We start from the raw sequence: 26,732 nt of genomic DNA, 5'->3' as shown, positions 1-26,732 counted from the left end.
AGAATACACTGTACAGGTAACCGGCAAACCAAGCAGTAGTAGTTGTAAAACCCCTCTACCATCTCTCTCTCTCTCTCTCTCTCTCTCTCTCTCTCTCGTACAATCATTCCACCTATCGATCAATTAAACACTCTCCTCTCCCTCATCGATCTACAATCGCCTCTCAATCATCACACACACACGCCGCTTACTTAATTTCACACTACATGATCCTGATTCAACGCTCAATCGCCGCTGATTCACGCTGCTTCTCCGTGAGATTCTGCTCTTATTGATAACTTATTCCATTTTATCGAATATTTGTGTGTGTATATTGCGAGAATTTCGGTTGCTAGGGTTTTAAGTTGGTGATTTGAGTGTAATTGCGGATTATTAGCTCGGTTTTGATGTATATTGAGTGATATGTGTGTTGGAGTTTGAATTTATTTGGAATAATTGAGGATTTGAGTTTTTATTACTCGGCTTGATATATATTGAGTGATATATGTGCAGGAAGTTTGATTATATTTGGAGTAATTGAGGATTTGAGTTTCAATAACTCGTTTTGATATAAGTAATCGTTTTGATATATATTGAGTGATATATGTATAGGAATTTGGTTATAATTGGGATTGAGGATTTGAGCAGGGATAATTTGTTGGAAAGTCGAAGCACTGGGTGCTAATCAGTCTCGGCAGACACCGTCGGCTGCGCCGGCCGGTATATGGCGATTTTTTAACCCGAGTCCACCTAAGCCGTACACGCTTCAGTACCTTCCGCAAATGGATTTTGTTAATCGTCATGTGGCGAGTGAAAGTTCGTCGTCGTCTGGTGGTGCTAATGTTGCGTCTTCTAGTGGTGGTAATGTGAGCTTGAATCAGCCGGTGCTTGAGGAGCCGGAGTATTATTCGAGGTATATGGTTGTTAAACACTCGTGGAGGGGTCGGTATAAGAGGATTTTGTGTTTATCGAGTTCGAGGATTGTGACACTTGATCCTTCCACTTTGGCGGTTACGAATTCGTATGATGTAGGGGGTGATTACGAAGGGGCTGCGCCGATTATTGGAAGGGATGATAATAACTCGTTTGAGTTTAGTATAAGTGTTCGGACAGATGGACGTGGGAAGTTTAAGGCGATGAAGTTTTCTTCCAAGTATAGGGCGAGTATTATGACGGAGTTGCATAGATTGAGGTGGAATAGAATTGGGCCTATTGCGGAATTCCCGGTCCTTCATCTTAGGAGGAGAAAGGGAGACTGGGTACCTCTGGTAAGTTACTGAACTTCATTTACTCATTCTAGAATTTTTATTAGTTTGAAACCATATTGTCTTGCTTATAAATATTTCTGATGACAGGATAAGTATATCATGTAATTACTTAGCAATATGTTAAATTGAGCGCTAATTTAACAGTCAAACATTAAATAATATTTTCCAAGGGGAAGATTGGTCACACATAGTATATGTAGAATATTAACAGTTTTTGGTCGTCCGATCACAGCAGATGAAACAAAACAAAAAGAGTACTCCTATCATATTTAATGAGTGTAAATACATATTTGCATGCGAACCTTGACACTTTCACCTAATGAGGTCATACTTGTTTAAAAGAAGTAAACATCACACACAGCCTTTTATGTGAGAATATTATTTTTTTATACTTCATAACTACAGATAGTAATCAATCATTTTTTGAGATTTTTGTAAATCTCAACTTATTAGAGACGTGAAGTGTTATTGGTTACTCAGACATGTTCACACATCTTAAGATATTGGGATTTGAATTAACCTTCTTCCATAAGTTCTTGTTAGCCATGAAGTCAATATATACAGCTACTCTTGATAGAGTGCTCGTCACAGTTTTGCTATGCTTTTGCTTAATAATTGTGATCTCCTTTCTCCAACAGAAAATGAAAGTGACATATGTTGGTGTTGAACTTTTTGACATGAATTCTGGTGATCTTCGTTGGTGCCTTGACTTCAGAGACATGAGTACGCCATCGATTGTCATTTTAGCTAATGGTAGTTTTGTTCTCTGTCCTTTATATGGAAGAAAATCTAAGGCCTTCCAAGCTGCTTCAGGAACATCTAATTCCGCCATTGTATCTAACTTGGTAATACTTATATTCAACTTGCATTGCCTCACTATGACATTTTCTTTTAAAGCAATTATTGTAGTGACATATATGTTGCATTAGTCAGTTATATATCAATATGTTATCTTAGACACTATTATAATAAGTTGATGCTATTTGACTCTGTAAATCCTTGTGTGCAGACTAAAACTGCAAAGTCAATAGTTGGGGTATCATTGTCTGTCGACAATTCTAAATCACTTACTGTTGTGGAATACGTAAATCAAAGAGGTAGCTCTTGTTCTTTTTTCTCATCCTTTAATAGTTAGGCCCCTTGCTATTCATTCTCAAGCATTATACTGTATTATTAATAGCTCTTGTTCTTTTTTCTCATCCTTTTATAGTTAGGCCCCTTTTTATTCATTGTCAACTACTAGCCCTGTATTATTATATAGAGTTGATTGCAAAATGCAACCCATTGGTAATGACCAAATGCACTTTATGCTCTAAACTTTTGATAATTGCATGTCTACCCCTTGGTTATTCTCTCGGCACAATTAGAACCCTGTTTGACCAGTTCTGTTAACTTTGACCTGTTACCATCTAATTTTAAGGGTATTACGGGAAATTAGGCAAATATGTGTATTTTTGTTTATTATGATTATTTTCTTTAATTGATATAAGTATATTTGTTTCTTTGTTTTATTCGAAACTGGTATTGTATATATGTGTTTCGTGTGTTATAATTGCGATTTGATGGTGCTGTTGATGGCGGAAGTTGGTGGTCCGGAGGCTGCAGGGGTGATGGAGGGTTTTATCGATCGAGGCAGGTGGGAGAGGGAGACTGGTTGTGTGCTTATTGGGTTAGGATTGAGGACAGATACATCATTCAAGCATGCAGCGCGAGTAAAATAGTGGGAGTAACAAGCAAAATGTGGAACACGACGTTACAAATAAGAAAAATGTAAAAGCATTAAAATAGACAAGAAGGTTAAAAGGATGTACTGTATCACAAAGATGTTCACAATCAAATCACTTTTATCTTTTTTATTATATCCCAGCTTCATTCATTGATCCTTAGTTTTGGCTTTTATCCGGAGGAAAATGGATTTTAGTTTGAACTCGAATGGCAGAGAGGGTGTGTATTATATATATATATATATATATATATATATATATATATAATACAGTATATGTTATATATGGAAAAGGAAGATGAACAGTGCCTTTTATTAATAATAATTGAATTTTTTCCATTTACCCTCAGCATTTAAGAACGTTAACCGTTATATTTGACGGAAGGGTACGAAAAGTGGCCCCCAAAAAACTAAGGGGGTGGACAGTGCAATTATCAAAAGTAACGAGCATAAAGTGCTTTTGGTTGATACCAAGGGGTTGCATTTTGCAATTAACTCTATTATATATGACCGAATTTATTCGAAAATCCCTCTTACACAATCTAACATGCAAATTGCAGCCAGGGAGGCTGTTGGGGCAGAAGAAACCCCATATGGTGGTTGGTCTGTGACAAGGTTGAGATCTGCTGCTCACGGGACACTGAACACTCCGGGATTGAGTTTAGTAGTTGGGCCAAAAGGAGGACTAGGGGAACAAGGTGATGCTGTATCTCGTCAGTTTGTTCTTACAAAAGTTTCACTTGTTGAAAGACGTCCAGAGAACTATGAAGTAAGTTGACAAATCCTATTGTAGGCTTACAAAGAGTCCACACAGATGTAGCTTAATTTGTGCATTATTAATTTTTGAATTGTTTTGAGTTGGGTTTACCTTTTTAAACTGATATACTTAAAATTATATTGCTTAACTTTATATAGTTAGCATATTTTGTTGAACTCATTATACAAGTGGGTGGTCTCCAAAAATATTTTCGCTAGTTTTAGTGGATACTATTTAAATGGTCACAAGTTTAAATAGCGAAGCCAAAAGATTCTAAAAGGGAGGAATTAGCTGCCATCTATAGCTTTTTGACCAATGCTGTCAAGAATTGCAAATTCACATTTTACCTCTTGCAGTGCTTATCCGTAGACGTACGGTCACAAGTTTAAATAGCGAAGCCAAAAGATTTTGAAAGGGAGGAATTAGCTGCCATCTATAGCTTTTTGACCAATGTTGCAAGAATTGCAAATTCATTTCACTTCTTGCAGTGCTTATTTATAGACGTTTGTATATGTCTTCTCTGCTAAATTGGATCATTGCAGTACTTGCACTGTAGAGGTTTTGAAAGATTATTGTGTGTCAAATCACTGAGTAGGAGTACATAACAATGCATGGTTACAAATTAGCTGATATATATCAGGTGCAGTCAGTAGTCACTTCTATTAAAGGCACTTAGGCACACTAACATAGCCCTTAACAAACAGATCGAATTAAAAAAGGTGTGCACCTGACCTGCTTTGGCATAGGCGGGCATACCTCTGTCAGGTGAGGCCCAATAAGAATAACTCTTAAGAAAAAAGATATTAAGTTAGCCCCAATCAGATTAAAGAAGATGAGATTCTGTACAAAAATACCTAATTGGGAAGGATCAATAGAAACATTTATTACTAAAAGGTAACTTATTTTTACTTTACAAGATAAGATATACGTGCAACTTTTGTTCTTTTCTTCTCTCTTTTAAGCTGCAATGGAACAGTAAACATATGTCAACATGCTTGACTTGGTACTTGTTCACTTCAGATTTCAGTAAAAGTATATGTGTGGATACACACACACACAGACATACATACATACATATATATACGTATGTATGTATATACATATATACATACATACATATATATATATATGTATATATGTATGTATGTATAACACTCTTATGTCTGGCTTCAGTAAGTTAAGGTGCATTACCTTGTGCTACATGCCTAAACACCTTGAGGATCTTGTGCTTGGTTTGATTTTGACCTTAATAGTTACAGATACCTTGTAGAAGTAGTTGTGCCTTGTAGGTTTTCAGATTTCACTAGTGGTCCATGAAGAATATTTACACAAGTACAGAACCTATATCCAGTGCATAGAACTTCCTTGGAAATACATCTATGATAAAACTTGTCTCGTTGTTGACAATTATAATGTGTTTACTGTGACCAGGTTGTTATTGTCCGCCCTTTAGCTGCTGTAAGTTCGCTTGTGCGATTTGCCGAGGAGCCCCAAATGTTTGCCATTGAGTTTAATGATGGATGTCCTGTTCATGTTGGTATCCAGTTCCTTCTTGTTTATGGTTACTTGTTTTCAGTTGGATGTACAACATTTCTCTGTAATGTCTCATTCATATGCGCTTATTATTTTAGGTGTATGCTTGTACATCTCGTGATAGCTTGCTTGCTGCAGTTAGGGATCTCTTACAAACAGAAGTAAGTAGATGCGTGTTTTTGTGAGTTTATGTATTCTTTCAGCTCACAAGATCGGAAGTCAGCTACACGTCCATTGTCAAATTGATGTACTTGGTGCATCGTTTGGACTCATTTAGCTTGCTAGGATGCTTTCTACTAAAGTCCTTATTATTAGAATGAAAATGACCCACTAATGTCTCTGTGTTACACCGTGTTTAACTTTTCGCAGGGGCAATGTCCAATACCTGTTTTACCAAGACTTACAATGCCAGGCCATCGTATTGATCCTCCCTGTGGAAGAGTACATTTGCAGGCGAATCATTCTCCAGCTGCACAGCAGCGCATCAACACTGATGCGGAAACTGCTACAATGCATTTGAAACATTTGGCAGCTGCAGCCAAAGATGCAGTGGCTGAGGGAGGCTCCATTCCAGGATCAAGAGCTAAATTATGGAGAAGAATCAGAGAGTTCAATGCATGTATCTCATACAGTGGGGTCCCTCCTAATATTGAAGTACCTGAAGTTACTTTGATGGCCTTAATTACAATGCTCCCAGCTGCTCCCAACCTACCACCTGAGTCTCCTCCCTTGCCGGCCCCTTCTCCTAAAGCATCTGCAACTGTGACGGGCTTTGTTGCATGTTTGCACAGATTATTGGCATCAAGAGCTGCTGCTTCACATGTTATGTCATTCCCTGCTGCTGTTGGAAGAATAATGGGTTTGCTTAGAAGTGGTTCAGAGCCTGTAGCTGCGGAAGCTGCAGAGCTTATTGCAGTACTTATTGGCGGTGGTCCTGGAGATACAAATATGTTAACAGACACTAAGGGAGAACAGCATGCAACATTTATGCATACCAAGTCTGTGTTGTTTGCTCATCAGAGTTATCTGACTATCATCGTTAATAGATTAAAACCTATGTCTGTTTCACCATTACTTTCAATGTCTATTGTGGAGGTTCTTGAGGCAATGATATGTGAACCACATGGTGAAACTACACAGTATACAGTCTTTGTAGAATTATTACGCCTAGTAGCTGGTTTGAAACGTCGCTTGTTCGCATTGTTTGGTCATCCTTCTGAAAGTGTTAGAGAAACAGTTGCACTGATCATGCGTACAATTGCTGAAGAAGATGCTATTGCAGCAGAATCGATGCGTGATGCTGCTTTGCGTGATGGTGCTATATTGAGGCATTTAATGCATGCCTTTTTCCTTCGCACTGGTGAACGACGTGAAGTTAGCAGGCAGCTTGTGGCTCTATGGGCAGATTCTTATCAACCAGCTCTTGATCTACTGTCTAGAGTTCTTCCTCCTGGACTTGTAGCTTATTTGTACACACGGCCTGAAGAACTTCCAGCTGAAGAGGTGCTGAAACAGGAAGGATCTTCTATGAGTAGAAGACGGAGACGTTTACTTGAACAGAAAAAGAGCCATATAGCGAAGGCCTCGTCATCTCAGGGACAGTCCTTGTCTTCTAATAATAATAATTTTGAAGGGGGTGATCCAGCACGTCTAGCAAGTCCTCGTACTTTTAAAGGGTCAGATAATTTTCAAGGATCCGGAATTGATCCTAGCTCTGGACAACCGCCACCACCGATTCAGAGTTCTGCAGTTTACAGGGGTGATACCTTACTTAATCAGTCATCTTCTACCGGGGCATCAAAAAATGAACATCTAACATCAGTTGCATCTCCCAATGCAGTATCAAGTAATACATATCAGGCAGCAGAGCCAAATGCTCAACATTTGGTTGATTCAGATGCCAATTCAGTCGGATACTACACATCAGATTCCCCAGCTCCTGCACAGGTAGTTGTGGAGAATACACCAGTTGGATCTGGAAGGTTACTGTTGAACTGGCCTGAATTTTGGCGAGCTTTTAGCCTTGATCATAATCGCGCAGATTTAATCTGGAATGAGCGTACCAGGCAGGAATTAAGAGAAGCGTTGCAGGCAGAAGTTCATAAATTAGATGTTGAAAAAGAACGAACAGAAGATATTGTTCCTGGAGGTGCGTCTGTAGAGGTCATGGCTGGAGAAGAGAGTGTAGCTCAAATATCTTGGAACTACACTGAGTTCTCAGTTAGCTATTCAAGCTTGTCCAAAGAAGTTTGTGTTGGTCAATATTACCTGCGGCTGCTGCTTGAGACTGGCAGCAATGGCAGGGCACAAGATTTTCCACTTCGCGATCCTGTTGCTTTTTTCAGAGCACTTTATCATCGATTCTTATGTGATGCAGACACAGGACTTACTGTAGATGGTGCTGTTCCTGATGAAATGGGTGCGTCTGATGATTGGTGTGATATGGGAAGACTAGATGGTTTTGGAGGAGGTGGAGGCTCTTCTGTGAGAGAGCTCTGTGCAAGGGCTATGGCAATAGTGTATGAGCAACATTATAAAACAATAGGTCCTTTCGAAGGTACTGCACATGTTACAGTTTTGCTGGATAGAACTGATGATAGAGCTTTGAGGAATCGTCTCATTCTTTTTCTTAAGGTACAATATAAACAATTTTGTTTTCTAATGCATCATTTTTTTTCTATATATTTTCCATGAAATTTGTGCAGCTACTCAAGACCTCTTTTTTCTATTGTCTAATAGACTTGTGGTTCGTAACAACTGTTATGAATAAACTATCGGTCTTCATTCAATTTCATAATCATCGAGTTCATCTTTTTTAGTAAAGTACAATTCAAGAGTAGAATAACCCAGGATATAGTTCTACATGAGATGGATGAATTGGACTCAGAATTAAGATTTTTAGATAAGAAAACTATAAAATCACACTGAAATAGGAAATGTCAGTTGTAAGATTTATTTTTGAAAAGAAAATTGTAGTAAATTTTGCCTTAGTTGTCATCAATAATGTTGTTGGTACATTTAATTGCATACATATTGTTTTCAGCCTGAATCTATGTTTTTCTTCTTTTGTATGTTACTGCCCATACAGTATTTGATGAAATAAATTTATTGAATATTTATTGTTCTAAATTCGTGCATACCATGTGTATCTCTATTTTATGCGCATTTTAAATTCGTAGTCCAAACTTTGTAAATTTCTTAATCAGGAGATTGCTTCCTGCAGCACATCTCTTAACAAATACATGTCATTTAACTATCTTTTTCTGGGTTGAAACAATAATTAACAATGCATCAACCAAGTATATCACATTGAAAGTGTTATGCTGAGTGAGGGAGAAATGTACGAGGAATTTGTTAACCAAGCACCCAGTTGGCATCTTGAATACTATTGCATTTAAAGAAAATAGTAGCTAGTATATTTTGAATTGTCCTTTTTATTGAAGTATTGAATGGGCATTATAAGACGTTCAATTATTTTAGGTAAAAATGCTTTGGTAGTTTGTTTCTTGTTAGCCTTTTGTATCACTTGGGTCCTGTTTGGCTCACTAACTTATAAGCAAATTTCAGCTTATGAGAATCAGCTTCGTCTCTGTTCGTGATCCCTGTGCTATGAAAAAAAGTGCTGTTACAAAACTTAGATAATTGTTTGGTAATATTTTTTAATATGGGTATTAAAGGTTTGATATTGAAAACTGTAGTTGCTTCCTTAAAAAGCTGGGAAGCACTTTTTTCCTGAAGTATGGGGAGACGTGCTTTTTTGTCTAAAAGCATCTTTTTCGTCAAAAGCTGCTTTTAACTTTACCAAACAGTTTTCTATCTTCTTTTCAGAAAAGAAATGTATGCAACGGCAATACCAGATACGGCCCTAGTTTGTCCATGAGTTTGTTGCCCAGTTTGAGAGTTACATATCACAGAGCAAGTATTCTTAACAATTATATAATAATAACAAGTATCTCTTTTTTTGATTAGCCAAACATCAGTATAGTCTACTAACATCGTCATCGTAACAACCTTTTCCCCAAAAACTGGGAAAGGCTACCATGAACGACACTTATATGTAATATGGTTCACGTCATAAGCTGTGACAGTTTTATGCTGGTTGTCAGAACCTACTGCAACTCATCAGGCCTCCTTTACCTGTCATCCTGGCTTTGAACAGGCAGCAAATGCTCGTGAAGTTGCCTAATATGCTTAACTTTTCAACTAACTTCGCAAAAAACATAGATATGCTCTAATGAGTGTCTCCAATTTTCGCTCACAGGTTTTAATGAAAGTCTTGTCGAATGTGGAGGCATGTGTTCGAGTAGGAGGGTGTGTGCTAGCCGTTGATTTTCTGACAATGGTTCATGAAGCATCAGAAAGAACCGCTATCCCATTGCAGTCTAATCTGATAGCTGCCTCTGCTTTCATGGAGCCTCTTAAGGAATGGATGTTCCTGGATAAGAATGGTGCGCAAGTTGGGCCTGTGGAAAAGGATGCCATTAGAAGGTTTTGGTCCAGGAAAGAAATAGACTGGACAACTAGGTGCTGGGCTTCTGGAATGCCTGAATGGAAGAGATTACGGGACATCCGCGAGCTTCGTTGGGCACTAGCTATACGGGTCCCCGTTCTCACTCCTGTTCAGGTAAATTGTTCAAAGTGCAAAAAGTTCTTTCGTGATATTACTGTAATTCTCCTCATGTTTTATGGGACTAGGTGTTGTATCTATTTTTCAATAGGGTTGAGATGTGATGCTAGTGGTTGGTCTTTTTCTTTAGGTAGGGGAATCGGCTCTGTCCATATTACACAGCATGGTATCTGCACATTCAGATATAGATGATGCTGGGGAGATAGTTACTCCAACGCCAAGAGTCAAAAGGATCTTATCAAGTTCACGTTGCATCCCACACATTGCGCAGGTAATATTTGAAATTTAGCTGTGGCTTTATAGCTGACAATCAACATATTATAACTGACATTGCATTTTTGTGTGCATGACATAGGGCTCTTTCTACCCTTCTACAAAATATAAAATTTGAATATGTTGTCTTCGCTACCCACTCTACAGGCTGACCTAATTAAGTAGTGATACAGATGTGATATTAGTGTTCTTAATATTGCTTTGCCTTTAAAATATTGTTTCGATCTTAAACCTGGGAAATGCCTTGCGAGATATAGGTCTCGCAAAAATAATAATCAAACACATAGAACCTTTTTTTACTAAAAGTTATTTCATACTCCCTTCGTCCCACCAGGTTCTTTACGTTGGAGGACGGAGGACTCGACAATGCATTTTAAGGCTTCCGTTAAGTATAGTTCCATAATTTATTTTTAAAATTTTCTTTTTCTGAATAAAAATTCAATGTTTAATTTTGATTTAGAAAAAAAAATATTTTAAAAACAAATTATGTAATTGCACTTAACGAGAGCCTTAAAATGCGTGTCGAGATTACGTTCTCCGATGTAAAGAATCTGATGGGACCGAGGGAGTATATGATTGTAAATTTTTAGTCCACTTCTTCGATTTAATTATCTTCACTACATATGAACAATTTGGGTCATCTATCTTTGTGTACAGATTGCTATTGTCACTTGTCAGTTGTGTATATATTTGGACCACTACTTTCCTTATATCACGTTGAATATATATATGTGGATGATCATTGTGAAGGATAACTCTGCACTCTACTAACAATTTGGAGTAGGATAAGTCTGGAATTTATCTTATATATATATATATAGTATATAGGGTCCTACTCCAATAGAAACTACTAGAATAGAAACTAAATAGAAACCAATGCGATTAAGTAGAATGATGCGGGTTTTGGGACCGGGGATGGACCCCGAGATGGGCCTAGACGGGGTCTAAGTGAGGCCTAATAGGGCCGGGTCGGGGCCTAGCGGGACCATGGTGGGGCCAAGGTTTGGCTCTTTAAGACTGTCCGGAGCCTGTCCAGGGCCTGTGATGAGCCTTGGCGAGGTCCTAGCGGGCCCGGGGTGGATTGAGTGGTGGTGAGGGTGGGCCCTAGGTGGGTGATGACATATAGGGGGTGGGTGATAACATATAGGGGGTGGGTGAGGTCATTTAGGTATAGTTTCTCTTGGTTTCCAATTTAGTTTTTATTTTAGTGGTTTCTATTTGAGCAACTGCCTAAATATATATGTAATATATATATATATATATATATATATATATATATATATATATATATATATAGGGGATGGTTCAACGAGGAACTACCTGATCGTGGTAACTTGGGAACTTTTAATCTCAACCGTACAAGTTACGTGCACTCTAGCCAGCGTGATGTTGAAAACCTAGACACGTAGCCCACACTAAGTTTCACTTTTACTCTTCATCTTATTTACATTCATTAGTTTTAATTTATTTTACCAAAATATTTTCATGTTGTAATTTTATATTTTTTGCTATATTCTTGAATTATATTACTTTTATTAAAATACATGTAAAAATAAATAGAACATACTTAAAATATAAACAATGAAAAACAAATTATATAATAAATAAACCACAAAACATGTGGAGAAAATACAAAATTCAATATAGACAAGAAAATACAGAACATAAAAAATGTTATAAGGAAAAACAAATTAAACATTATGACAAAAAAATATAGATATATTAGAAAAATTATATTATATAACCAAAACTACAAAACATGTGGAGAAAAAAATAAAATTCTATACATACAAAAAAAGTACAGAACATATAAAATGTTATGATGAAAAAAGGTACAACAATGTGATAAAATATATTATATAACAAAAAAATAAATTATATAATAAACAAACTACAGAACATGTGAAGAAAAAATAAATTCAATATAGACAAGAAAATACAGAACATAAAAAAAATTTATAAAGAAATAAAGGTACAAAAATGTGACAAAAGAACATGTAACAAAAAATTAAATTACATAACAAATAAACTACAGAACACGTGGAGAAAAAATAGAATTCAATATAGACAAGAAAATACAGAACATAAAAAATGTTATAAAAAAGGTACAACAATGTGATAAAAAAACATACAATAAGAAATTAAAATATAGAAAAATTAATTACAGAACATATGAACAAGTACATAACAATATATAGTATGCTTATTTTTTTTAATTTTTTAATAGTACAGAACAAGTACATCACATTTACGTGTCTTCCAGGCCGTGTGAGTTCCTATTTTTGCGCCGTGTCAATTTTTTAGGGTAAATAGTCCTAAGGGAGTTCCTAAGTTACCAGATTAGTTGGTTCCTCAAGGAGAAGGCCCCTATATATATATATATATAAAGGCTGGAGTTAGTTATTTTTATCTTTTCTTCATTGACAAGACCCTTAAAATGTTCGAATTTGTTGATAACGATAATAGTATTCTTACTCTATACCAGTTGTAATCTATCGAAGCAACACACATGACATATGTATTTTTATATTGCTCATGTTGTAATTATGAAAATTCTTCTTGGCTAAAGAATTAGTTTCCAATTATCTAGTTATTTCTGTATATATGTTTGTATGTTATACTTGTGTAGGCTATGCTTTCTGGAGAGCCAACTATTGTAGAGGTTGCTGCTGCTTTGCTAAAGGCTGTTGTAACTAGAAACCCAAAGGCAATGATCAGATTATACAGTACAGGGGCCTTTTATTTTGCTCTTGCGTACCCTGGATCAAATCTAGTTTCGATTGCCCAACTCTTTGCAGTGACACATGTTCATCAAGCATTTCATGGTGGTGAAGAAGCTGCAGTTTCATCTTCATTGCCTCTGGCTAAGCGCAGTGTCCTTGGTGGTCTTTTACCGGAATCATTGTTGTATGTTTTGGAGCGTAGTGGTCCTGCTGCATTTGCAGCAGCTATGATTTCTGATTCTGACACTCCTGAAATTATCTGGACACATAAAATGCGAGCAGAGCATCTGATTTGTCAGGTAGTTCACACGTTACATAAGGGTCTGCAAACTTTCCATGGTTATATATTAATATGTTGTATCAACTTTTTTTTTTTTTTTTCATTATGATTTTGTAATCTAGGGATCCCTTTTCAGGTTTTACAGCATCTTGGTGACTATCCTCAGAAACTCTCTCAGCACTGTCACTCTCTCTATGAGTACGCTCCTATGCCACCCGTAACGTATCCGGAGCTAAGAGATGAAATGTGGTGTCACCGATACTACCTGCGGAACTTATGTGATGAGATCCGATTTCCTAATTGGCCTATTGTAGAACATGTGGAGTTCTTACAGTCTCTGCTTGTAATGTGGCGGGAAGAATTAACCAGGAGACCCATGGACCTTTCTGAAGAGGAGGCTTGCAAATTATTAGAGATCTCCTTAGAAGATGTCACCAGAGATGATGCCGATAGAAAGTCACCTCGAGAGATGGCTGATGATATTCCCAACATATCAAAGCAGATTGAGAACATTGATGAAGAAAAGCTTAAAAGGCAGTACAGGAAACTTGCCATGAAATATCATCCAGACAAAAATCCCGAAGGGAGGGAAAAGTTTCTTGCTGTGCAGAAAGCTTATGAGCGCCTTCAGGTATTCACTGCCTCTGCTTAGGAGCCTCTATTTTAGGTGAAAATATTTTATTTTGGTGGAACTAGTTTTCTTTTCAACTTCACATAATGCTTCACTTAATGAGTCTGATTTTTTGGGTAGAAGAACATTTGGCATATTTCATCCGATTTATAATACAAGTGAACCTCCAACCTGTTGTGGTGGATTCTATGAGAATTATGCTATTTTTTGTAAGTTCCTTAAAAGATGTAGTTATTTTCTTTCCTCTTCATCTTCAACACTATTTAAATTCCTTGAAAATCTTATTGAAGCAAAAGTTGGTGGAGTATACATACTTTGGCAAGGAACAATTATTTTATTTAGTTCGTACAGTGCATGGGTATCCATCGATTCATATCTGTATTTTTTAATTTCTTTCTGCATGAACTGCCTCTGCTATTTGTCAACCTCTCAAGAAGCAAAATTAGTTGAATAAGGTGTAGGTTATCATCATTCATATTCAGCCTGATTGCAAAGGACCTATGTTGAAGCTCAGATATTTTTATCGATTCAAAATAAAATAAAAATCCCAGATGTTTTTACTTTCCTTTTTATAAATTTGGACACCATGGCTCTATTTTCTGGAGCAAGCCCTTTCGAACAACCAGTAAGTATATTGTTTGATAGGATGTCATAGTAATAAACTTTGATGTATTCTTATGATATATTTTACACGAATTACAATTTACAGGTGATAGTGTTCTATATTCGCACATACAGACCTTTTTATTTCAATCTGTTATCAACTATGAATGGTGACCTTGTAGCTCTATGTCCTGCAATGGATTGGTTTTGGGACATCCTTATCTAGTTTTTTTAATCTGTACCACAGTTTTCATTTCATTGACGTCTTCATAGCCCAGATGATCCTTCTAACCTGATCACCCTGAAAACACTGCTTAGAATGTGCTGGTTTATTTCTTCTCTGCATTAAAGTTTCAGTACCATCCTTTTTATATACAGTCTTCCATTTCCCTTTGCCAGTTGCAACTTTTCCATAAGACCATCAATTTTATTAGCAGACAACCAGATATATATTAACAGATGTTACAGGTTTAGAGAGGATCAAATACAAGTAGCTGACAACTGATTATTACGTGTTTGGTGTCTTAAGCTGTAGCTATGTAATATTCGACTGTGCATCTTTCAAATCAAGAAATTCTATAACTGAATTGTAGCTTTAGTGTTGATCAGGTATTGAATATATGAGTATTTGTGGAGATACCATGATATTATATTCAAAGGTGTGACGAACATAATCATATATGTGCTAGAGTTAATATTAACCAAAACAAAGGACCCGTAGTTGATCAGATCTGCAGCTGTTAGTTGAGTACGTAGTATAATGTTCAACTATAAATCAATTAATTCAATAGTCAACACTCTAGGTCGTAGTCTCGCAGGAATCCGGACTCTTGTAACTGTTACAAATAGGCGTGGAGAATTAGCATTACAATATAATGAACAACCGGCTGAATGGAAAACAAAATAATATTTATGCATTAGCCTTTAAATTGGAATTGTGAAGTTATGAATGTTCTGGCTTTTCCTGGGCATCATTCTTTTTGTTTATAGCTCATAGGCCTGGGTGAACATGATACGATGATTTGGTATGTTGGTTGAAATAGTTTCATATATGTTTATATATAAAACTGTTGCATACAATTGCAGGCCACAATGCAAGGGTTACAAGGACCCCAGCAGTGGAGATTATTGCTTTTATTGAAAGGACAATGTATCTTATATAGACGATACGGGGATGTATTGGAGCCGTTTAAATATGCTGGGTATCCTATGCTGTTGAATGCAGTCACAGTGGACGAGGAAGATACTAATTTTCTCTCCTCTGAGCGAGCACCTCTGCTTGTAGCAGCCTCCGAGCTTATCTGGTTAACGTAAGTGACCATGGATGTATTGAAACTTACACATGATTTGAGTTCCTTTATTCATAAATTATGTTAGTGAACTTTATAACTTGTCCCCCTACTTCAGGTGTGCGTCTTCGTCACTGAACGGAGAGGAGCTTGTAAGAGATGGTGGGATACAACTTCTTGGAACTTTACTTTCACGGTGCATGTGTGTTGTTCAACCAAGCACTCCAGCTAGTGAACCTTCAACAATTATCGTCACCAATGTGATGAGAACATTTTCTGGTCTAAGCCATTTTGAGAGTGCCAGGTTTGAGATGCTTGAATTTTCTGGATTGATTAATGATATTGTGCATTGCACAGAACTTGAGCTTGCACCAGCGGCTGTTGATGCTGCTCTTCAAGCTATTGCTCATCTTTCTGTGTCCTCTGAATTACAAAATGCCTTGTTAAAAGCCGGTGTCTTATGGTAAGTAACAAATTTCTTACCAACATTACTTGCATTCTGCTGTGGGCTTCATCTTATTTATTTTGTACCTATATTATATATAAGCAATCATTTGCCTTGAGCAGTCTTATTTTTATTTATTTACATGGATGCCTATCTTAATTGACTAATTATTACGTTGATTTCCTGTGTTTTTTTATCTTCCTGTTTCTCTTTATCACGCTTATATATCTATAGTTTTCAGTTCTTGCATGCCACATTCTTGTGTCTGTTATGTCGTATCTGATTATGTTGCAGACCGGGACTATATGTGGTAATACTCATATTCTGTTTGTAACACAATTATTATCTTATTGCCCCTGCTGAGATAGTATTGAAAAGCCTATATTCCTTTAGGAGCACATAATTGTATAATTGGAGGTACAATACATGAGAATAATAGATACTGATAATAGGTTTGTGCAGACAAAGGCTAACTGGAAAAACTTATTTTACTTGCTTTGTTTTTTTATCTGTTCTTGGAATTTCTTGGGATACGCATCTTTGAGACTTTGATATCTTGTATCAATGCCTTCACCCAGGCTCTCACAGGACCTTTGTGTGCTATACTATACTGCCATGCTTGCATATTTTCGGGGCATTTAGATTATTTAGACCTCCTTTGCACGTACTACTTGAACTAGCGATCTAAAGTTTTGTTCTTGTAGGTTATAAACATGGTTGTTACGTCGGTAAGTCGAGTCGAGTCGACCGGAGTGTCCGGCAAGTCGAGTCGTGACTAGTCGTAGACTAGTCGACACTAGTCGACAAAGTATAAAATTAGTAATTTTATATATATCTACATATTCTACACTTCTACACACAATTGACAGCACAAATAGGATTATAGGAAGCAAAGTAAACTAAGACAGAGATGCAGAATACATACATGGCCAGCAGAAAACAGTAGGCAGAGAAACAGAATATACAATCTAGACATAGAAAAACGAAGAATTGCAGAATCTGGGCTTTTTTTAATACCTTGGGCTGGTTTTTTTTTTGCAAATCTGGGCTTTTTTTGCAAATCTGGAACCAGTCGGGCGACTGGGTCGACCAGTCGGGTCGACAAGTCGACCCAGTCGACCAGTCATGAACCAGTCGAGCGAAATACTTACAAACAGCTAGTCGAGGAGGCCAGTCGACCGTCCTCCACCGACTTCTCGACTAGTCGTCGACTAGTCGCGACTAGTCGAGCGACGTAACAACCATGGTTATAAATTATCCAATACTCTCCAGAGATACTTTAGGTTACAGACATACTATACTGTATGTAATAAGTACATTGCCTTTAAATATAATATCTTTCCATTAGTTTTAATTAAAAAGAAGAGAATGTAAGCAATAAAATATAGAAGCACCTTTTTAGTTTGGCACTCCTTTCCTATAGTTGACGTGGTTTTAAATTTCAGTTGTTCTTCATCTAGAGAGAGAAGATATGCCAGTATCAGCATCAGCCAGTTTGTGTTGTAACTGCAAGTATGTTTATTGTAAACTGCTGGCTTAAATGACACTGGCATGTCTTGTTTACGTGTGTATATTTCACAATACTTGATTTAAATTATTAGTAGTTGAGAACTAGTTGGATTCTCTCTTTCGGTAGTTCGGATAATAATTACTAACCAACTGTATCCAATCGCTAATCAGATAGTTAATATTTTTTAGGTACCTATTGCCATTGTTGCTTCAGTATGACTCAACAGCTGAAGAATCTGATATGGCAGAGGCACATGGGGTTGGCATTAGTGTGCAAGCTGCAAAAAATTTGCATGCGATGCGTGCATCTCAGGCTTTCTCAAGGCTTAGTGGGATGGCTGTTGATGACAGTCCAACACCTTACAATCAGGATGCTGCTGATGCTCTCAAGGCTTTGCTAACTCCTAAACTTGCTAGCATGCTGAAAGATTTGTCGCCGAAAGAGTTATTATCGAAACTAAATTCTAATTTAGAGACACCAGAGGTAATGTTATAAATTTCCTACATATTGTTTATATTGGAGGCTTGCTGTGCAATCAAATTTATATCTTGTAAATACATGTTGAAAAGAGGATGCTCATGCATCTGCTGACAATATGCTACATGCTCTTAAGCTGAACTCAGTGATTAAATGTTGAGCAATATCCCTAAACTTCCTCTTGATTGAATAGAAGTTTTACAAAGTTCAATTGGATTGCTAAACGTATTGGTAAGGCTCCATTGTTAAGCTTTATGTCATAAATCCTTCTAGTCAATCCCTTGAAAAGCTAAGGATTATAGGTTGTTATGTATGGCTATATTAGAAAGAGTTGATAACTGAAAAACTATTTAGAATGTTAACAGCAATCACCAAGTATATTACTAGTACTCTTTTTTGTCTAGTGCATGCTGTATTATTATTTGTTTCAAGGTCATCAATTTTTATATAATTTTATATCGGTCCAGGGATTTTAGCATATGCCCATTGCATTGCGTAAGAAAATTTAGTTTTTAAATCTTGTTGTTCTCAAGTAATGGAGATGTCATTTTAAATATCAGGCTTTAGTTTTCTATTTTGCACAGTTAGGAGCTGGGTGTTGGAAACTTGGATAGATATTTAAGCAAATCCTAGAAGGAAAATGGTTGTGCATTCATGATGAAGGAAGATGCATTGTGAAATGATGTGTGGTTGTGGGTATATTGGTAATCTGTCCTGATGAGTGGCCAACTTATAGATATAAAGTTTCTTTGGTGAGGTGCTGTTCATTGCTGTGGTTGCATGTTGCTAGTCATACATGTTTGTGATTCTATGAATGGGTCTCTATTGGACCCTTACGATAATTATCTTTCAGTTGTACAGTATATCAGATTAATATGATTCTAATCGCCGTTTAAGAAAGTTTGATTAGTGGCATTTTGATTTTTGTCACTGAAACTTTTTATGTTAAACTGATTAAATGCTTGAGAATTTTAAATGACTAACAAGGATTAATTGCTTGTGTTCTTGTGTAGTTCAGTTTTGACTTCAATTTAAACTTAATGGGTAAGTTGTCTCAGTCCCTCACTGTTCATTGTTGTGGTTTCAAGTTGCTAGGCATACATGTTTGTGATTCTATGAATGGGTCTCTACTGGACCCTTACGATAATTATCTTTCAGTTGTACAGCATATCAGATTAATATGGTTCTAATCTCACCTTTTAAGAAAGTTTGATTAGTGGCATTTTGATTTTTGTCACTGAAACTTTTTATGTTAAACTGATTAAATGCTTGAGAATTTTTAATAACTGACAAGGGTTAATTGCTTGTGTTTTTATGTAGTTCAGTTTTGACTTCAGTTTAAACATAATGGGCAAGTTGTCTCAGTTTATCTATTTATGATGTTGGCAGATAATATGGAACTCATCAACCCGATCAGAGCTATTAAAGTTTGTCGAGGAGCAGCGTGCAAGCCAAGATCCTGACGGTTCCTATAATGTGAAAGAGTCTCACACTTTTCTGTATGAAGTACTCTCCAAGGAACTCTATGTTGGAAACGTGTACTTGAGGGTCTATAATGATCAGCCGGACTTCGAAGTCAGTGAACCTGAAACTTTTTGTGTCTCTCTGGTTGATTTTCTGTCACGTTTAGTGCGCAGTCCACATGATGCAGCATCTGATGTTCGGATCAGTGGCTCCTTTCTTGAGACATCTGAGCATAAACATGATGCAGACAATGAACCGCACAAAGAACAAAGCTCCGAGGATTCTGTTACATCTGATGTAAAACTTGTGGGGAAGGATTATGACTTGTTTAAAAACTTGCAATTTGGTTTGACATCTCTTCAGGTTTGTAATTAACTGTCTGTATTGGCTTCTGAATTCAGTTGTGTTGGGCTTATTGTGACACCTCTATCTTCTAATGCAGAATTTGCTGACAAGTAATCCAAATTTGGCATCGGTATTTTCAGCGAGAGATAAATTGTTACCCATTTTTGAGTGCTTTTCAGTTCCTGTAGCATCAGAAAGCAGCATTCCTCAACTTTGTTTGAGAGTGCTGTCTTGCTTGACTACACATGGTCCTTGTTTGGAGGCTATGGTTGCAGATGGATCTAGCCTCCTCCTATTGTTGCAGATGCTTCACTCTGCGCCCAATTGTCGTGAGGGTGTTCTCCATGTTCTCTATGCCTTGGCTAGCACTCCAGAACTTGCATGGTCAGCTGCCAAGCACGGAGGAGTGGTGTACATTCTTGAACTTCTCTTACCATTACAAGGTAAAAGTCTTACTTGCCTTGCTTCTAATTTAACAGCCACAATATCAATCACTTTTTCCTATTTTCAAAAAAAAATACTGAAATACAAGCACTATTATGCAGAAGAAATTCCACTACAGCAAAGAGCAGCGGCTGCCTCGTTGTTGGGTAAGCTTGTTGGGCAACCAATGCATGGGCCTAGAGTAGCAATAACACTTGCAAGGTTTCTTCCAGATGGGATTGTATCTGTAATTAGGGATGGTCCTGGGGAAGCCGTCGTGATTGCTCTTGAGAAAACAACTGAGACCCCAGAACTTGTCTGGACACCTGCAATGGCTACATCTTTATCAGCACAGATTGCAACTATGGCATCAGATCTTTACCGTGAACAGATGAAGGGTCGCGTTGTTGATTGGGATGTTCCGGAGCCGGCATCTGGCCAACAGGATATGAGAGATGAGCCACAGGTATTTCTTGACACAGGCCCATGTTTGTTTTGTGAGATTTTTTTTCTTGTGTTAATTTTAATTATCGTTGTGCCTAGGTTGGAGGAATCTATGTTCGGCTTTTCTTGAAAGATCCTAAATTTCCTCTTAGAAATCCTAAAAGATTTTTGGAGGGTTTATTAGATCAGTATCTCTCTTCCATAGCTGCTGCACATTATGACATTCAAGCTGTTGACCCTGAGCTACCATTGCTTCTATCTGCTGCGTTAGTGTCTTTGCTGCGGGTTCACCCTGCACTTGCGGATCATGTCGGGTATCTTGGTTACGTGCCAAAACTTGTCTCAGCAGTTGCCTATGAGGGTAGACGAGAAACAATGGCGAAGGGGGAGATAAAAAATGGCGGTGATGCTGATGGAACATATGAAACAGAAGATACTTCAGCACAGTCAAGTTCACAAACACCACAAGAGCGTGTGCGTCTCAGTTGTTTGCGTGTACTACACCAACTTGCTGCTAGTACGACTTGTGCAGAAGCTATGGCAGCAACAAGTGTTGGAACTCCACAAGTATGCACAAACTTTGTTTTTTCTTTTTTAGAATGGTTCTGGGATATGGTTTTATTAGTTATACACTTATACATAATCTTTTAAAACTTTTTGTTGGCTGAGATGGAATATTTTAAGATTGTGATTGTATTATTTTAATGTCTTAATGGTTTATTTAATTGATATGATTTTCTTACATGTGAATTTCAACAATCACAGTCTTATTGCCAGACCGCTTATTTTTGTATTAACCATTTTCTTCTCTACTTTGTGTTTCTCATTTGTTCACTTGATGTGATGCCTTTTTGGTTCCAGGTTGTTCCTCTTTTGATGAAGGCTATTGGCTGGCAAGGCGGAAGCATACTTGCTCTGGAAACATTAAAACGTGTTGTTGTTGCTGGTAATCGGGCTAGGGATGCACTTGTTGCTCAAGGACTTAAGTGAGTTGAATTTCGAGTTTCTTTAAATGCTTTTTTCTTAGACACAGTGGACCACACTATCAAACCGATGCATCTGAATTATATTATGAAGGATGATGGATTCTTCATAAGCCCGAGAAGTGATATAATATGTGACATCCTTACATATGTCCTATTATTAATGCTATGGTAATTGTAGGGTTGGTCTTGTTGATGTACTTCTTGGCCTTCTTGACTGGCGGGCTGGTGGAAGAAATGGCCTTTGCTCACAGATGAAGTGGAGTGAATCTGAGGCATCCATTGGTCGAGTGCTTGCTATTGAGGTTAGTGCGCATAGCCCATATTTTATTATATGGTATATCATTGGATCTTTTGTGCTATATAAGGCAAGGGGAATATATCCACTCGCTATATTAGTAAAGATTTCACAAATAGAATACAAGTTTTTGTTCTACAACCTCACTGGTGTAACATAATTGATGATAGTATCCTTTTTTTTTTGGGACATAGACTGATTTATTCAAACTACAATTAATTGATTTTATGGATTGCTGCATTTTACGTCTTCACATGCTTTAGGAATCAACTCAAGTAGTTCATTGAGTTTCATTAAGCTGTAGAGATTTATACTAGGCCTTTTTTTTAATATACTCAGGCCAATCAAGTTCTTAGCAATCCATATAGCTATCCGTTGCATTGGTAAGTACACAGCCATTAATGTCGATCTGCAGTGGTGTATTCACTGCTCTAAAACATACTTAAGAACATTATATTTTTAGTCTTCATATTTCGCTTGATGAATGTTCGCTAGTGTTATGCTAGCCGTTCGCTAGTAGTTGAATTTTTTTTTTGGTACATAGACTGATTTATTCAAATTTCAAACCACATTAATTGATTTTATGGATTGCTGCATTTTACGTCTTCACATGCTTTAGTATTCAACTCATGTGGTTCATTGAGTTTCACTAAGCTGTAGAGATTTATACTAGGCCTTTTTTTTATATACTCAGGCCAATCAAGTTTTAGCAGTCCATATAGCTATCCGTTGCATTTGTAAGTACACAGCCATTAATGTCGATCTGCAGTGGTGTATTCACTGCTCTAAAACATACTTAAGATTCAAGAACTGTACATTTCTTCATATTTCGCTTGATGAATGTTCGCTAGTGTTATGCTAGATTTGCCTGCCCCCCCCCCCAACAATCCAAGGCTTTAAAAAAACCGGCTTTTATAGAGGCAGGCAACGCTAGACTTAACATTAAACAATAAGTCTTGACAATGCCCTTGCCAGACTGGGCTGGGTTTGGTCCAAAAGTTAGTTTCTGTTACATATTTCTTAATCTATCTTGTCTATTGTCATTATTTCAAACAGACACACATCACATGCAAGTATTTGAAATGTGGTTGAATAAATGATCGTAAATTGAGGAAAAGGGAAGTTTAAACACAAAACTAGGACTACTGGTTTGATTGTTTAATTTCTTACTGTCTTAAAAGACTTGCGAACTTGGCATGCAATATTGAAAAATCTTCTAGAAATTTCATAACTTAAGTAATATGAGGGGTATATGTAAAACTAATGATGCTTATTGGTAGCAATAGCATTTTTTATGGATCTGAATATGTGATCTCTAATCAGGCTTTAAATAGCCTTCCATAAAATCAAGGCTTAATTCTGGTTTTAGTACAGAACTAGTCTGGTTCAAATTTACCAGAAAAAATTAGGCCTTTTGAGCCCAGGAGTATGGCCCAGATTGGTTTGGGCCTTGCACGAAAATTGTGCTTTAATTTGTTATTATAGCAGAAAGTTGTGTAGTGCATTGCCTTTCATCTTTCAGCTAAGTTGGCATCTTCCTGTAGAGTGAACATATGTTACCATCCAACTTCAGGATTCATGTAGTGGAAATTATGTTTAATATAGACTGCAGCTCCCAGTCGGAAGCTCACCTTTAGATTCATGTCATCTGGTCACCTTCAATTGTTACTTTTGGAGTATTGTTTTAGTTGGTTTAAACATATGTTCACTGGTTCATTGTATGATTTTGGCTTAGCTGATGCTGTCCATAATCACATGTTTTTCCACAATCAAGCATCAGATTTCTGGTGTAAATCTCTTTCTAGTATGTTTTTTGACTGTGAACGCATGTTTGCTGGCTTGTGAATAGGCTACCATTTTCTTTTCATTCTCCCTTTCTGGTTTGTAAATTATGATATCGGTTTATGTGTTTTTAAAAAATCGAAATAGGTTTTGCATGCATTTGCAACAGAAGGGATCCACTGCTCCAAAGTGCGTGACATACTGGATTCCTCTGATGTAAGTTCTTTACTCTTGGCTTGCCGCCCTGCTACTTTATGTTTTTTTGCTCTATCGTTACCTAGGTATGATCTTAATATTGAAAAATTAGGTTGGTCATGATGGGTCATGTTCCAGAGAGAACCATTAGGGAGAGAACCTTTAGAATCATTACCTTATTTCTAGTATTAGTTAGGGTTCTGCATCAGAACCATTACCTTATTTCTCGTATTAGTTAGGGTTCTGCAGCAGAACTGCACATGAAAAAAAGGTCTTATTTATGTATTATATTTTGAAATTACCTTTGAACACATACAACGATACAAAAAAACATGTATTTAGATTCAGATCCTGAAGATCTATGGAAAAGTATAGGGTTCTGCGGCAGAACCTTAGTGGTTCTGTGGTTCTATTTTAAGCATTGGTTCTCTCTTGAGCGCGAACCTGGTCATGATATATAAACTTTTTTGTGTGTGGTCACAGTACAAAATAAGCAACTGTAGCAAAAAGATAAGTCGATCGATTATTAACTGAAAGATTAAAAAGAAAGTTTTGACTCGCCACTCAAAAAAGGAATTTGAAAGCCTTTCTAGCTTGGCAGCTTCCCACTTAACGAAATAAATTAGAAACATAAATGTACAGTTCAAATTAAAGCTTCTATGCCTTGTATGTATACTAAGAAATAGAGAACTTTGTGTAGTGGTAAGTAGTATTTTACCTAATAATATGGTGCTTACCTTTTAACAAAAAGTTGGCAAACTCAATTGCACATTATCCCCTAAATATTAAGTGTTCTTACTGTTCCTTCTGTTAATTATAGTTTTTGTTAATAATTTTCTACTCTAAATATATAGTAGTTTGTTTATTAGAACAGTTCCAAAGAAACTTTTTGTGTGTATGATTGTGAAGTGGTATGAGTTCATAAATGTCCTAGCGGCAATGGATAAGGTATCAATACATTGTCTCTACTATAATTCTAGCTAATTTTAGTGTATACTTGAAAGGTTTGTGATCTGGCTAATTTATAGTAGAGGGATTATTTGTGTTGCAGAGCTTTCCCTTCCCAATAAGTGTTCCTATTGTGAATTCTCTTGCAGGTCTGGGCTGCTTATAAGGACCAGAAGCATGATCTTTTCCTTCCTTCAAATGCTCAATTGGCAGCTGTTGGCGTTGCTGGCCTGATTGAGCAGTCCTCATCCAGACTCACATATGCACTTACAGCTCCTCCACCACAATCTAGTAATATTAATTCTCCTCCTCCTATTGGGTCTGAATCAAACGGAAAGCACGATTTTCTATAATAATAAAATTGATGAACAAGATACAGAACCTCCCACCATCCCAGCCCCCGGATATAGATACTAATCAGGATTGGTTTCCATGACAAGAGAGGAAAAACTGGCCATGATGACAGCATCATAGAGTTTGTATAGCACATTGTACAGTTATACCTTTGTCCTCCATCTTTCTTCACTCGCATGGCGAAAAGGATTTACTAGATGAAATGGTTGATACAAAGATACAAGTGTCTTCCGCTGATGAGAATTCGTTATTCTGACCTTTTGTAAATCATGTAAATATTGCACAAATTTCTTTTTTATTTCTTCTTCCATATAGTTGAGGCGCTTTTGGTACATAAATCTTGGAAAAAAAATTTTCCCTGTACCAGTATGTATTCCAAACAGAGCTCTTTATTCTGATTTTACGAGTGAAATATCAAAAATCAAAATCTGGTGATGAATATAGTGCACGCTCTAGTAGACAACTACTTGTTATCTGTTATACTACAGTTGCTTCAATTATGATTATGCTCTTTTCCAAGAAAAGAAGCAGATGGTTACTAGTTTGCTTGCTCCTGAGATCTATGCTTGTTATATATTCGCCCGTGGTTCTACTAGTATCATTTCAGCTACTTAGCTTATATATGGTACTATATTGGAATATGGTAGCCTTTATGGATGATTGCATATATTAGACATGATTCTAACTGCCAGACATCAGAATGAACGATGATGCTATTTTTCCTCTCTTGTATCCGTGGTTCTTGTGTATGTGCTATTGATTCGCCCTCTGATTTGTATTTGATTGTAACAGCCATCTCCTTCACAGGGCAGTGAGACACGGTACTGTAGAACGATCAGATGCTCGGAATAGTGGGAGGGAATTTATGTCACAGATAGCCTTGGGAGTCTAACCTAAACTTAAATGCAAATATTTCCTCGGGAAATTGGAATTGCTCTTCTCAAAACATTAAATTTATGACGCAACAAGCTATGTGCAGCCTCGCCCATACTATTCTTGCCTGGAGTCTTCAATGCTTCTTCACTTGATACTCTGAACCGCGTTTTTATTGGTTAAAAAGGTGGATTTATCTGAGTTGCTAGTAATAGATTGAATAACCTCTTGTTTTAGTATCAGAGTCCGTTACTAAAAGTTATTATGTGCTAAATTATCAACTAAAAATGATGGGACTATGTGTGAACTTTACATTTAAGTTTAAGTTGTTATGTTTTTTTTTTTTGTTGAAAACTAGTAGCCGAGGCTTAACAAGAGGAAGGTCGAAGCCAATTATACGACAGATACCAATTTCGATTTCCTCCTATGCATTTTTAATGCCCGAGGTTCTACATATGATAGATGAAGACTGAGATCTTGTGTACGATAGGTATTAGGTTCTGCG

At 36.9% G+C, this 26,732-nt stretch overlaps 1 protein-coding gene across 1 annotated transcript; it reads left to right on the top strand.

Annotated features, from left to right (window-relative positions):
- The first annotated feature begins 8 nt into the window (after positions 1-8).
- Positions 9-25,793, top strand: LOC108199126 (dnaJ homolog subfamily C GRV2). The gene is made up of 22 exons (XM_017366871.2): positions 9-1,247; positions 1,886-2,092; positions 2,257-2,344; positions 3,531-3,739; positions 5,159-5,260; positions 5,359-5,421; positions 5,630-7,894; positions 9,522-9,884; positions 10,018-10,158; positions 12,790-13,182; positions 13,300-13,794; positions 15,484-15,707; positions 15,805-16,149; positions 17,830-18,124; positions 19,508-19,945; positions 20,025-20,370; positions 20,473-20,816; positions 20,894-21,361; positions 21,656-21,780; positions 21,959-22,082; positions 24,005-24,073; positions 25,150-25,793. The coding sequence occupies exons 1-22, from the start codon at positions 762-764 to the stop codon at positions 25,351-25,353; spliced, it is 7,794 nt and encodes a 2,597-aa protein (XP_017222360.1). The 5' UTR covers positions 9-761; the 3' UTR covers positions 25,354-25,793.
- The last annotated feature ends 939 nt before the right edge of the window (positions 25,794-26,732 follow it).

The sequence above is a fragment of the Daucus carota genome, chromosome 8 (genome assembly GCF_001625215.2).
Source record: "Daucus carota subsp. sativus chromosome 8, DH1 v3.0, whole genome shotgun sequence".
Classification (NCBI taxonomy): domain Eukaryota; kingdom Viridiplantae; phylum Streptophyta; class Magnoliopsida; order Apiales; family Apiaceae; genus Daucus; species Daucus carota.
This window is presented reverse-complemented; position numbering and strand designations above follow the sequence as displayed.